Below are 14,927 nucleotides of genomic sequence, written 5' to 3' on the forward strand. Positions count from 1 at the left end.
GTATAGGCGCTGGACGACGGCATCTTTGTGTTTTTCGCCGGGGAGATGCTGGTCAAGATGGTGGCTCTGGGGATCATCGGTCATAACGGTTACCTAGGAGACACGTGGAACCGACTGGACTTCTTCATTGTCATCGTGGGGTGAGTTTTTGACACTCGTGTATGTGCATGCGGACATGTGCACTGCTGACATTAAATATGAGCCAATAGTGTGTGTATGTGTGTGTGTGGAGCTTAGACAGTTGTTTAATGCCAGTTAAATGTCAAGCGTGTGTGTGTGTGTGTGTGCGTGCGTGCGTGCGTGCGTGTGTGTGTGTACGTGCGTTAGTGTGTGTGACAGCTTTGCAGAATGGCAATGGGAATCACAGGGTCCTGGGAGGCCTCCGTGATTCCCAGTTAAAAGACATTGTCGTATTCCAGAGACAGGACGGCGCGTTCTGTTCGATTCCCGGCGGACAAAACGGGTCAGTGCTCTCTTCTGCTTCCCCACAGGATGTTGGAGTACTCGCTGGATGGACACAATGTTAGCCTGTCGGCAATTCGCACTGTGCGTGTCCTTCGCCCACTCAGGGCCATCAACAGGGTTCCCAGTGAGTTGTTCTGTTTTTCTTTCCTATGGATCTTTATTCTAACAGTTTGGATCCCATGTCAAATATTTGCATCAGAGTACTTCAACGCCAGACTCTGGCATGATGAAAATCCTCGCAATCCAGTGTCGCCCATCTGTCTATGGTTTAGTTGCAATTGGGCAAAATCTGAAGGATGACCCTGTCTTTAAGATTTTTCCTTCAAACAAAAATGGCATGCAGTGTCTTCTCAGGCATGGCTTCCTCGGATTTATTTTGTGGGTATACTCATGATAAACAAGTCTACCAAATGTCACGTTGCTAAGTGAAACCGGCTTCTGGGGCTGACTTTATTCTGGAGGGTTGTACTGAGCCAAGATGTCAGTTTCAAACCAAAATGGCAGACAAGCTGTCTTTTCACGCTCGGCTTCTATTTTATATTTTTTTGTGGGCCCACCCATGATAGACATGTCTATTCAAATTCATGGTGTTAATTGAAACTGTTTTGCGAGGTGAATTCTTTTGAGAGTTCTGGAGGGCACTGTCGAGCCACGATGGACATCTCAACCCAAAATGGCCATCTTCCAATATAATTTCGGGCATGACTGCTTGAGACTTTTTCATCCGTTCGATTACAGTATACAAGCCTACCAAATTTCTTGTTGCTAAGAGAGACTGGCTTCAGAGGCCGAATTTTCTTTTTTTTTTTTTAATTCTGGTGGGCGCTACAGAGCCATAATGTCCGATTCAAACCAAAATGGCAGACTTCCTATACCTTTTCGGGCCCAGGTTCTTGAGACTTTTTTGTCACGGTTGACATGTCGATCAAATTTCATGTTGCTAAGTGCAACTGGCTTCAGGGGCTGAATTATTGAGAACATTCCAGAAGGCATTACTGAGACAATCACACCTCCAATCTCCAGCAAATGTACATTTTCTTCATGATAAACAAGCCTGGTGAAATTCCGAGTATGAAAAAGCCAGCAAAGTAACGAGACATGCCCAAATACTGCATATCAACACATTTTCATGCTACACAAGAGCCTCTTAATCATTTATTAAAATAGAAATGTATTATTTATGGTCCATGTTGCAATTAACAGCGTTCCCCTTGTAAAAGCTGGAAATCCGTGACTATTTATTTGTTAGCTGCGGAAACAACCTCAGGAAGGCAGGAAACCAGCAACAAACTAATTAGCCACAACCAAGATAATGTTAAGTATATATTTTTTCAATGATTATTGTTAATAAGGGAAAATTACAAAACATTCCAAGATGTGGGAATAGGGTTTTGGTCTTATCTCTATTGCGATGGATTGTATCTCTCATGATACAGTATCGCAGATTAATTTGCACGACAACATTTTGCCGATGATAGTATCACGATTGTGCGAGTATGAAATATCAGGGGAGAAAATCAACTATCAGGGCAAGGAAATAGAGGTGGGAACATACATCGGTAATGTAATGAATTGTACCGTTATCTCTTAGGGTACATTAGCAATTGCTGAGAAACTCAAGATATGATGTATTTTGTATCATGGTGCAACTTTCTCACTGCATCGAATGTGTCACAACTGGACTGTTCTGTTTGTCTTCGATGTTTCGCCTCTCATCCGAGCAAGCTTAATCAGTTCATGCAACGAGGCTTAGTGTTTGTGTGGAAGACTCAACTATTTATGCTCCAACTTAGAGGCAAAGCCTACACCACGTATGGAATCATTCCTTTGGAATGCAAAAAAGGGGGAGAGCTGTTAGCTTTTAAGACAAACAGAACAGTCCAGTTGGGATTGATTGAATGTCCTGAGAATGAAATGACTATTCACAGGCATCATGGTACAATGATGTGATATTTTCCACACGATAATATCACGATACGTTATTGAGATACAGTGAACGCCCGTCGATCGCGAGGGATTATGTTCCAGACCGGCCCACAATGGGTGAAAATCTGCAATATACAGAGATCATGTCAAAACCTTCATACCTCTCACATTTACTTGAAACAGATTTAAACTTATTCAAACACACGTTTTTTTCACATATTCCCAAGCACCGTTCTCACTTCCTGTCAAGAAATGGGGAAGTATTGTATAACATCACTTTGGGGAAATATTGTATATTTAAACGCCACAATGTTCAATCAAACCATCATTTCGTCAAATAAACGTCCACTAGCTTAATGCTATTATATAATGCAAAACGCCATAGACTGGCTACCAGGAATGAGCATAGATGTTACGGTAATTGTAAACCTTCGAACAACTGCTACTTTAATACACACGGAGCAGCAACACATGCAAAGAGAGCACACAATACTCACTGGCATATTCTCAACATGGTAACAACTTTTCAAAATCTGCGCTATAGTCGGGGAACACTGTATCATGACATTCATATCAACTTTCTTTTTTTGTGAATTTGTTGTCAGGTATGCGCATCCTGGTAACGCTCCTGCTGGACACGCTTCCCATGCTAGGCAACGTGTTGGCGCTGTGCTTCTTCGTCTTCTTCATCTTCGGCATCGTGGGCGTGCAGCTTTGGGCGGGGCTCCTGAGGAACCGCTGCTTCATGGGGGAGGATGTCAAGACGTGAGTTACCGCGGCAACGATGACCAATCCATACGAGTCCATTGTTTTCCTTCTCTGCCAATCGGCATTCTTGTCGTCGTCGTAATCAATAAACGTGTTGAAATGTTTCCCTCGGGCGCGCAAGCTGATTGAAGGTCGTGCGAATCACCAATCAAAAGCGCTGGCAAAGTGATTGGTTTTGGGATCAGGCTTCATTTGTTCGTGAGAATACACCCAAAAACTAAAACAATTTCAATGAATGACTGGCAAGGCATAGGTGGACAACAAATAGGGGCTGTGTGATGAATATTTGGATGTCAACTATTCATTTTTGTCTTTTTTTCTTTAAAAAAAAAGACATTTTCATAAAATGTATTGTATCTTATTCAGGTATAGTAACAAAACAAAAAAAGTTATTATACTTTCAGAACAATGTTTTAATGGGAGAAGAAAAACGTTTTGTCATATTCTTGCAAGAATAAGTTTTCGAGAAATCCATCTTTTTTCAGAATATTAAGACCTTAGTCTTGTCACATTATGACTTTATTCTCATAAGATTTGTTTCTATTTCGAAAATGCATCTTGTTTTCCCAGATTGACGTCTCTCTTTCATGCTTATTTGGATTTTCACTTTTGTCCATTAAGCGTACGCTTGCCCTGCGGCTAAGTGGTGGGACCGTTATGTATGTTGTTATTTTGACCCTGGTGAGGATAAAGCGGTACACAACATGGATGGACGGCTGTTTTGTCACTTAGTTAGTTCTTTAGGATTACGCACAAAAAAAGGTTTTAAGAATGATCTCAATAAAATAATTGCAGTTTTCGTATGCCTTGATTGGGGGCAAGTGGGCAAGTGCCCCACCTAATCTGTTATTCCATTTTCTGAGTTCGTTTTTTTCCTTGTAACTTGCTGACTTTTTTTCCTTCTAGTTTAAATGTTGTGTGTGTGCAACCCAAATTCTTTGCCGTACATTCGGATAACAATGATGACAAATGACTCCAAAGACAAAGAGCGTGCCGGTATCAAGAGAGGTAACATGATTCCGTGGACTTGCACTGGTTTGCAATTCACTTGATTGATTCTCACTGCAGCAGAATGACTTTTCCACGCCTCTCCGTCATTAATGATTGATGACTCATCTTTTCGACATATTCTCCTGCCTTTTGTCCAGAAACACATAGAGCTTAAAGTCGTCTATGGCGGTGAAATCGCTCGTTCGTTTTGATGTTCTGGTTTCTTCTCGTTACACAACGGCGCCATTAATCCCGCTAACAAGTGTTGTTGATGTGGTGTGTCTCGCTATGCGGTTACCATTGTTGTTTCGCTTAAATTGTCTATTTTTAATCCAGCCCGCATGGGGGAATACTGCTGACTGCGAACATCCGTCGCAGACCAGCATGGAAAGAAGTTCATAAATCTCCTTTAAAAAAAAAGACGATACACTCTGCCAATATCTTTAATACTGTCGTAAAAATGATGCCTTTTGTTGTAGAAATGTACCGCAACGGCGACTGAGAGACATTCCTAATATTTTGGCTTCATTAGTTTGAAAATTGTTAATTTTACGAGACAAAAGTCATCACTTTTACAAGACTAAAATATATATATATATATATGATATCCAACCATTTCTTTTCTATGGCTAATGTACCAGAAAAACTTCTTCATTTGACAAGAATAAAGTCAGCAGATTCAGAAGAATAAAGACGAAATACATTAATATGAATTTGATATTACGATTTGATTCTCATTATGTTACGACTTCTTTCTAAAAAAATCTCCTGATATTACTAGTTTCCTCTTAAAGCAAATGTTCCTTTTTTCTATGAATAATTTCGACTTTGTTTTCATAACTTTATGACTCCTCCCCGTAATATTACAACTTTATTTATTTATTTTTCTTTGAGAAAATGCATCTTTTTTTCCTGGTAATATGACTTTGTTCTCATAACATGCCAACGTTTTTCCTAAAAAAAAAAAAAAAAGAAAATGTTTTTTTTCTATCCTAATATTACAACTATCGTCTCGTAACTTTAGAACTTTTTCTACAAAAAAAAAGCTCTCTCATACAATAATATCATGGCTTTTTTTCGTCTAACATTCCAACAAATATAATTCTCATCAAATGAGTTGATCTCCAATTGATGATTAAAATCATTTCCCGGTGTGCTGCATTTGGGGCCCAAGTACTTTTTAGGATGTTCACATTCCATTTGATGAGTTTCTTATTAGGGTTGCACATAAAAACACTTTTTAGAATGTTCACTTTTCACTTTGTTAGTTTGCTGTCAGGTTTACAAACAAAATACTTCTTGTAGTTTATGGTTAGCTTTTGTTCCAGGAGGTACAACATCTCTTTCCTGAGCATTTACTACCGCCCGGGGGGCACGGAGGACCACCCGTTCATCTGCTCGGCAGAACGGGACAACGGCATGCTGCGCTGTTCCGACGTGCCCCGCCGCCGCGTGGCCGGGACGTCCTGCTTCCTGGGGGCAGAGGACGCCCGTCCCGCAAGGGATGGAGTGCCATGCGTCAACTGGTACCAGTACTACAATGAGTGTCGCGCCGGCGAGATGAACCCACACAAGGGAGCCATCAACTTTGATAACATTGGATATGCATGGATTGCCATTTTTCAGGTGATTTTTGGATGAATTCATGTATCATTTTAAATGATAATATTTTAACTGACTTTAATGTGGAAATTGTTTTTATTATATCGGAAAGTATGTATTATTATTTTCATTACTATTAATTATAAACTGACTTAAATATGAAAAAATACCATTTTTTTCAACAGTTTTGTTTTATTTATTTATTTCATTTTAGACGCATTAGTGGGAATAATAACAGATTTATTTATGTATTTATATGTTTTTGTGTAGCAATTTTTCAGATGATTATTGGATTATAATATTTTTTTTTTTTATCTTTATTCATTTTGATCACTACAGAGCCACATTTTAAAGTGATTATTTCCTAAAAGTATTTTTATTATGTTTGAAATTATAAAAATATTTTATGGGTTCCTTGGAATACTAATGTATTTATTTATTTAAAATTATACATATATATATATATACAGAGAAAGAGAACGGGAGAGCGTGAGAGCGTGAGATAGATAGATAGATAGATAGAAAGAAAGAAACTCCGGTTTCCTCCCACATCCCAAAAACATGCATGCTAGGTTAATTGAAGACTCTAAATTGCCCGTAGGTGTGAATGTGAGTGCGGATGGTTGTTTGTTTGTATGTGCCCTGCGATTGGGTGGCAACCAGTTCGTTGATAGGTGGGATAGGCTCCGGCACGCCCGCGACCCGCGTGAGGAGAAGTGGCTCAGAAAAATGCATGCATGCATGCATGATAATTAGGCATAAAATATGCTTTTTTTGTCCTTGAGAAAAATGGAGAATAGATTCTCCATTGATTCTGAATGGAGCTGAGACACTACTGAGATTTTTGTGTGTGCATGGCATGCTCCGACAGGTGATTACCCTGGAAGGCTGGGTGGACATCATGTATTACGTGATGGATGCCCACTCTTTCTACAACTTCATCTACTTCATCTTCCTCATTATAGTAAGAACATACACACACACACTTCTTTTGCAGATACTTGAGACATGAAGTATCTGAGGTCTACTTTATGTGGCGTGAGCTTATTGCCGCTGCTGCATGTCATATGGAACAAAGGAGGCTTCTTAATGCAGTACGTGCTTTAATGTCTTACGAGTCGCCTTGCACTGTTTCAAGCTGACTCAGTGACTCAAGCAAGAAAAAAGGTATATCGAGGAAATTATTTTCACTTTTGATTGTTACAGTCTGCTTGTGTTTGCGATAAAGTGGCACAGTGATCCACCACGTCCACCCATCTCGAAGATGCAAGGTTATGTTTTCATTTCATTGGAGTATTTTATTTATCAATCAGCTGGTTAGTAGAATAACACAAACGAGATCCACCAAACGCAAAGATGCAAGGTTATGTTTTGATGGACATTTATTTAATGTTAACAAATGTATTTATTTAGTGAGTGAGCAGGATTACGCGGGAAAAAAAATCGAAACAATTTTGACTGGAAGTTGACACGGGCACGTGTCGAACCTAAATGCAGACACCAAAAAAGAAATAGTTGGTGCTGACTTTTAATAGCAAACGGCGATAGGTCCAGCAACAAACGGGTGAGCAAGAGCACAGTTAACTTCAGAGATTGGGAAAAGGTTTGAGGCCAGCAGCCAGGTCATGTGATACCCCGTAATGCACAGAACGCAGGATGGGGAAAGCTACACTTTATTGTCGTTGTAGCCACGGTGACAGTCTAACGTACTAAGGCAGAACTCATCGGATTCCCAGGTGAACGGCAGACAGGGTGGGCAACGGAAGCGCAATCCACAGAAGAGTGTTGGAAAGTCTAGCACGGGCGCGTAGCGAACGAGCTGGTGATGAGTCAGCGATAGGCGGGCGTAGCTGACTGGCAGAGCGGAGGGGTGAGTGTAAAAAACACCGGGAGAGCGCACCGGTGCCGAATAGTGACAAAAACGGGCAAGCCGCCGAACCCATGAAAGTGCGGCCGCCAAACATCCAACCGCATTTATTCATGAGCAACGTGGGTGGAGTGTCTCGACCAGGGACATGACGACTACACACGAACAGGCAACCCTCTTGTTGCAGGCTATATATACACTTACCCTTCTGCGCCTGCATGTTTGCCCCTTCCAGGTGGGCTCCTTTTTCATGATCAACCTGTGCCTGGTGGTCATAGCCACCCAGTTCTCAGAGACCAAGCAACGAGAGCACGCTCTGATGAAGTCGGAGCAGCGCGCCCGCCAACTCCACCAGTCGGCGTCCACTCTGGCCAGCGACAGCCAACCGGGAAGCTGCTACGAGGAGATCATCCGCTACCTGGCGCACTTGGGCCGCAAAGCGTTCCGGCGTCTGTCCCGACGAGTCGCCCGGGGCGCCGCCGGCCTCCGCTGCGCCTGCGCGATACGCCGCCGGGATCGAGGCGTCGCGGAGGTGAACGGGCTGGCGCACCGGCATTCAGGTCACGTCGCCGGGGACCTGTCGCACCTTCGCCAGATGTATCATCAGCGACATCCGACGCCGCCGGTACCGGAGCGTCGCCTCAGTAACGGAGGCTTTAATTATCCAGTCATATCGCCACTCCTCACTCACCTGGATGCAAAGAGATTGGTCACCATGGAGACCGTCAACAGGCTGCCACAGCTCGTGCGGGAACACGGTGAGAAGAATGATTGCCCGTTTAAGTCTCTCAAATTACTGTACACGCACATATTGCATTACCTCTGCCAAGCACCAACACGCAAGATTAGGTATTCATCAACATTTGTTTCGTTTTTCAGTTTTGGCGTGGAGCCTGAAAAATGTTTGTATCCCAAATTGCAGCTGCAGTCAGGTTGCATTGGGGCCGAATGGGGCGGTGACCCACCTGATGCACCCAATTTGATTCATTTATTTGTTCATTAGTTGGTTAGTTAGCAACCTTTTTTTTGTCCAATTGTCATGTAAAGCAGGGTTGGTTGTTGGCAAGATTACGCAAAAAACTTTTATTATAATTTTTTTTTTATTTTTTTTTTTTTTTTTTTACAATTTTCACAAAGAGATGAACCGAAACATTTTTTTCAGTGCTGATCTGGATAAATGTTTGAATCTCGGATTTCGGTTTCACTATTTGCTTTTACAGTCTGTATTGTGGCCAAACGGGGCAGTGACCCACCAAAGTCGTGTTTTCAGCGACATTTGTTTAGTTGTTCAGCTTTGGTGTATACCTGGAAAAAGGTTTGGAATCGAGAAATGTACTGCTATTTGTAGTTACGGTCCAGTCTGCTTGCTGTGGGCCCAGGGGGGGCAGTGACCCAGGAGAGCAACCCAATTTTCATGAGTCAGACGGGTTTTTGGGATTCTTTTTTTTTTTCGTGTAAACGAGGTTGAGGGGGTAGCACATGTCTGTTATTTATAAACAGCACTTTTTCTTACGTTACGGTGAGCATTGACACAACACGAGGTTTCATTCGTTTGAACATTTCCTTTTTTAATGACATCAAGGAGAAAATGTAACCTATGTGGCTTATGGTACAATAGCCACTAATTAATACAAGTTGAAAAGGCCGCTGAAAACATCACGGTGAATCCCCGTAATAAAGTAATATTAATGATTGCCTTTTTACTGCAACCCCCATTTCTATTATGGTAAATAAAAGATGAGCTCATTCATTTAGAAGATGATATCAAATGAGTACACACTAGATTGTCACTCATCCTAATTGGCTTAAAGCTTCGTAGTAGGGAGCAAACAGTGCTCTACAGGATCTGAGGCAGGACATAATCCTATTGTAGGCATTATTGTCGCACACACTCATCTTACGCAAAGAGGATTTGACTTTTAGACTCATTTGCACAAGTGGTGGATGCTGGGACAAAAGCTAATACACAACTGTAGAAGCCAATAGAATGACTTTTAATGTAAAACAGTCCTTTTTATTTTTGGAGCTGTTTTCAGAAAGAAGACAGTTTAGTACTCATTGGCCGAGCGTACGACAAACAGTCTTTGCAGTCCACAGTGAACCTCGCGCATGTATTTTTGGAAAAACATGAAAGATAATTTACAGTCTTCAGTGAACTTACCATACGTGTTTTCGTAAAAGCAACTTAAATAACGTCTTTTAGTAACCCCCATCCTTTCATCAATATCAAAGACTTCAGTTTTAGCTTGTCTATTGTTGTATGTGGTTTTGTTAAGAAAATGGACTCACGTTCATATCAAGACAATTTAATCTGCAGTCAACCTACACATTTGTTTTTGTAAACATCAAAGATATTTTATTCCTCACTGAACCAAGCGTATGTTTTCGTATAAAAATCCAGTTGTATATTCTTCAGTAAACCAAGTGTGTGTTTTGATAAACATCCAAGACGTGTTAGTTCTCGAAAAACCTTGCAGACATTATTTTTTCCAATTCAGAATCATCAAATGTTTTCAAGAACCTCATAATGTCAAGATAATTTTGTCTTCATTGTGTGTTCTCATAAACAAAACCTAGTGCATGTTTTGTTTTCCGTAAATATAATTTTCATCCTTCAGTGAACCTAAACTATGCGGTTTCGAAAACATCCGACAATTTAGAGTCGTCCATAAACCTCACGTTCAATATGTGTTCATAAACATCCAAGACAATTTATTTAGTTATCAGTGAAGCCAGCGTAAGCGTAGGCATTTCTCGTGATTCACGCCCTCGGACAGGAAGTTTCCAGATCGTGTAGATCGACACATGACGGAGTGACTTGATTGAATTCAACGCGTCGCTCGTGTGCCGAAGAAGGCGCGAAGAGAAGCGCTTGTGCGAGGTGTCTCGATGATTTTTATGTCACAGCAGCGTTTTCTTTTTCTTTTTTCTCCCCTCGAGCTGCTTCGGTGTTTTGGACTTTTTTGCTGTTGTTCCGACTGCCAGAGATCGGAAGACGTTCTATCAACGCTCATCAGAATCACAATCAGAATCATCTTTATTCACCAATTCAGGAATTTGTCTCCGGTGTTATGTCTCCTGCTCGTAAATAAATAAATAAATTACCTGTATATAATTTTTAATTACAAATACAAGGTGTCAATGAAACTAGCGTACATAATTCGGAATCGGTTTTCCGTAACCATACACAATTTTGTAAACATCATAGACAATTTGTAGTTGTACGTGACAGAGATGGGGGGACTCGAGTTGCCAGTTTTCTGACTTTAGACCAAACACTTCCTAAATACTTGACTTTAGACTTGGTAGCCAAGAGACTTGGCTTTTACTTTGATCAATCTGAATATTCATTGAGACGGTTTGCCTTTTTTTTTTTTTTTAAAGTAAGAAACGTATTGCGAGGTCATTCGCGCCAACCTGGCAACACAGTCTGCTTTGTTGCGCACTTGCCAGTGTGACGTACCCACCTGCATGAACAACAATGGACGGAGCTCCAAGGATAATACAATTTGGGTTCAAGGACTAGCCTCTCTTTGTTTCGCTCTCTCACATAGACACATGTACTCTGGAGCAGAAAGTAGCACCTACAATATAAAGCCAAGCGCAGAATGCAGAAGTGAAGCAACGTTCCTAGCATGGTGGAGGTAAAAAAAATACAAATGAAAAAAAAGTTGCAGGTGCGTTTGCGGGCATGGCGAAAAGGTTGGCGCTAGAAGATGTTGTAGGGCTGTTCTGGTTGACACGCCTCTGCAATATCGCGTGGACATCGGGGACAGTGCCTCTGGATTGGCAGACTGGGGTGGTGGTCCCCCTTTTTAAGAAGGGTGTGTTCCAACGACAGGGTTATCGCACTGCTCAGCCTCCCTGGTAAGGTCTATTCAGGGGTGCTGGAGAGGGGAGTCCGTCGGGAAGTTGAATCTCAGATTTAGGAGGAGCAGTGTGGTTTTCGTTCTGGCCGTGGACCAGTGGACCAGGTCTTCACCCTTGGCAGGGTCCTCGATGGTGCATGGCAGTTCGCCCAACCAGTCTACGTGCGTTTTGTGGACTTGGAGAAGGCATTTGACCGTGTCCCTCGTGGAGTCCTGTGGGGGGTGTTTCTGGAGTATGGGGTACCGAACCACCTTGTAGGGGCTGTTCGGTCCCTGTACGACCGGTGTCAGAGTTTGGTACGCATTGCCGGCAGTAAGTCGGACTCGTTTGCAGCGAGGGTTGGACTCCGCCGAGGCTGCTCTTTGTCACCGATGGGCAGAATTTCGAGGTGCAGCCGAGCCGTAGAGGCTGTCCGGCTTGGTGGCCTCAGTATTGCATCTTTGATTTTTGCAGATGATTTGGTTCTGTTGGCTCCATCAGGCCGTGATCTCCAACTCTCATTGGAGCGGTTTGCAGCCCAGTGTGAGGCGGGCGGGATGAGAATCAGCACCTCTAAATCTGAGACCATGGTCCTGAGTCGGAAAAGGGCGGGCTGCCCTCTCCATGTCGGGGATGAGATCCTTCCTCAAGTGGAGGAGTTCAAATATCTTGTGGTCTTGTTCACGAGTGAGGGAAGAACGGAACGTGAGCTCGACAGGCGGATCGGTGCGGCGTCTGCAGTGACGCGGACTTTGTATCGGTCCGTTGTGGTGAAGAAGGAGCTAAGCCGAAAGGCGAAGCTCTCTATTTACCGGTCGATCTATGTTCCCACCCTCACCTACGGTAACAAGCTGGAGAGACTACGTCTCTCGGCTTGCCTGGGAACGCCTCAGGATCTCCTCGGAAGAGCTGGAGGAAGTGGCTGCGGAGAGGGAAGTCTGGGCTTCCCTGCTGAAGCTACTGCCCCCCGCGACCTGACCTCGGATAAGCGGAAGACAATGGCTGGATGACACATGGTCATTGTAGAAATCGCCAGCTTAGTGCCTACAGTCAACGGAAACACCCATTGATGGGCTAGCTAGAATTAGCATTGGCTCACAGATGGGATTTCCCTTCAAATAATGATTATTTTTACACAAACTCCGTAGTAACACATACAAACAGGTAATATAACAATACTCACAGGCATATAGTTTTCCTAATCTGTGCAAAACAACAATTGTTTTATCGTTCTTCTATTTTATTTGTTATGATTTTTTACTGCTAACGTGTAGGTACACGCATGCATCACACCACACTGCCCCTAAGAGGCCAAAGCACGCACAGCAGGAACGGCAGATACAGTCATTCCCCCCCAGACTGAAATGTCAATTAGGATCACCAACATTATTTCTATTTGCTAAATATGTCTTGTTTTTTATTTCGATTTGTAATATTGTTCTTTTAACGATTCAAACTTGAGTTTTGGTAGTTATATGTATCGGATCGGGACTCAGTATCAGCGGATACTTAAAATCAAAGACGCTGACTTGGACTCAGATGCATCCAAATGTAATTGGGACAGCCCTACAATTTTCCAAGTTTTCATTGCGCCTGACAAATGTTCACAATTTTCCACAATTTGGAGTCTCGTGGCTCACGTAAGCATGTCACGTCCGTCTGCTTCGTGTTCTTCTGAACCAAAATATGAAATTGTCCTCACTTTTAATCACGTTGACAAATGTGAAAGCAATTTAAAAATTAAAAAGTTGGGCGTGGCGCTGGCAGGTGGATGAATTTGGCGTTCGGACTGCTTTCAACTGTAAGAAAAGCATTCGGCTGTGTGAAAACTGGGACAAAATTTAAATTAAAAAAAAAATAATAATAATGTCAAAAACCGAATCATACGGAACCAAAGGCATACAAAAACCGAGGTTCCGCTGTACATGTAATGATATGATGATTAAGCGCTTATACATTTTTACAGTTGCACATTTATAACAGCCCTCTGAGGGAAACTATAAGGACAATGTGACCCATGACAGAAATGAGTTTGACAGCCCCGATTTAGCGTTATCGGTGAACCTGACATACATATTTTTGGTAAAAAAAACTTCACGTTTGCTGAATTTGACAATTGAGGACCCGTTTTCATAAACATCTCAGGCAGTTTCGAGTTTAATGAACCTTTTTGTTTTGTAAAAATACACCAAAGACAATCTTCATGACAAAAAACTCTCCTCACTCACGCAGATAAATTCACTGGTCTGTTTATTTATCTAAGGCAGGACGGCGGTCGACCGCACTTGTGGGTTAGTATCCGGGGTCTGGCTTACCTTTGTGGAGTCTCCATGTTCATCTCGTGATTGTGTGGGTTTTCTCTAGGTACTCTGGGTTCCTCCCACATTCCCAAAACATGCATGGTTGGTTAATTTGAGAGTCGAAATTGTCCTTAGATTGGTTGGTTTCCCCTGGTGACCATTCCCCTCCCAATAAGCAGTATAGAAAATGGATGGATGTTTATCGATCAAACAGCCCTTGGCAAGACCCCACCCTATGTTCGCTCTCTGCTCACCCTGCACACTACGTTGCAGCAGTTTTAGTCCGCAATACTGTCGCTCAATCTTCGATTCCATTTTCTACTCCAAACGACTGGAACACTCTGCAACAAATAATCAAACTCACCTTATTCATCCCAATATCATCGCTTGAAAAGTTAGTAAGGGATACTGTACATGATTGCTATACCTGTTTTTTGCCTTTTATGAACCTTTTATTCATCATGTGGTATGACGTAAAGTATTATGTAAATATCTTAACATTATACATGCTACATGTTGTCGTATATATCCTGTTATTTTGCTTTGTTTTACTCTGCTGTTTCCATCCAGGTCGGCATTCGCAATTGGGAACAAGTTAAATCAAAAAATGTAAAATAAAAAACAATTGAGGGGACTTGTTTTCGTAGACAGCAAAGGCAATGTGGAGTCACTCATGCTATTGTGTGTTCGTGCGCAGGCGGTCGCACAGCTCAGCCTGCGTTACCGTTGCCGGGCGAGGTCCCCGTCGAGTCGGCACCCTGTCCGTACTGCAGCTACTACAACCGACTGTGCGACCCCCAAAACGAGGCCGCTGATGAACATCATCATCAGCGAGGCCCCGCGAGCAGCCCCCCGTTGCCGCCGCAGCCGCGTTGCAAGAGCCCGGAACCCTGCGGTGGGCCCGGCCTCCGCCCGGGCGAGGGGCGTGCGTGGCCCCTGTGGCGGGCGTGCATTCGATGCTGGGCTGAACTCAGGAGCAAGCTGGAGCTCATTGTGGGCAGCAGATATTTCAACAGAGGCATCATGATTGCTATTCTCATCAACACGCTGTCCATGGGAATAGAGTATCATGAGCAGGTATGTGTGTGTGTGTGTGTGTGTGTGTGTGTGTGTAAGAGTTAATCCTCTGATATTCACTTCTGAGGTCAGGTTTTGTACGA

The 14,927-nt window shown here is 42.8% G+C and overlaps 1 protein-coding gene across 2 annotated transcripts in view; it reads left to right on the plus strand.

The window, feature by feature from the left end:
- LOC133476756 (voltage-dependent T-type calcium channel subunit alpha-1H-like) overlaps positions 1-14,927 on the plus strand; it is a 64,440-nt gene that overhangs the window by 15,261 nt on the left and 34,252 nt on the right. For both annotated transcript variants that reach the window (XM_061770580.1, XM_061770581.1), the window contains exons 4-10: positions 7-140; positions 492-589; positions 2,997-3,156; positions 5,478-5,775; positions 6,623-6,715; positions 7,854-8,376; positions 14,465-14,844. In XM_061770580.1, coding sequence (XP_061626564.1) covers positions 7-140; positions 492-589; positions 2,997-3,156; positions 5,478-5,775; positions 6,623-6,715; positions 7,854-8,376; positions 14,465-14,844 — 1,686 coding nt within the window. The remainder of the gene's footprint in view (positions 1-6; positions 141-491; positions 590-2,996; positions 3,157-5,477; positions 5,776-6,622; positions 6,716-7,853; positions 8,377-14,464; positions 14,845-14,927) is intronic.

This window comes from Phyllopteryx taeniolatus, chromosome 4, assembly GCF_024500385.1.
Source record: "Phyllopteryx taeniolatus isolate TA_2022b chromosome 4, UOR_Ptae_1.2, whole genome shotgun sequence".
NCBI classification, from domain to species: domain Eukaryota; kingdom Metazoa; phylum Chordata; class Actinopteri; order Syngnathiformes; family Syngnathidae; genus Phyllopteryx; species Phyllopteryx taeniolatus.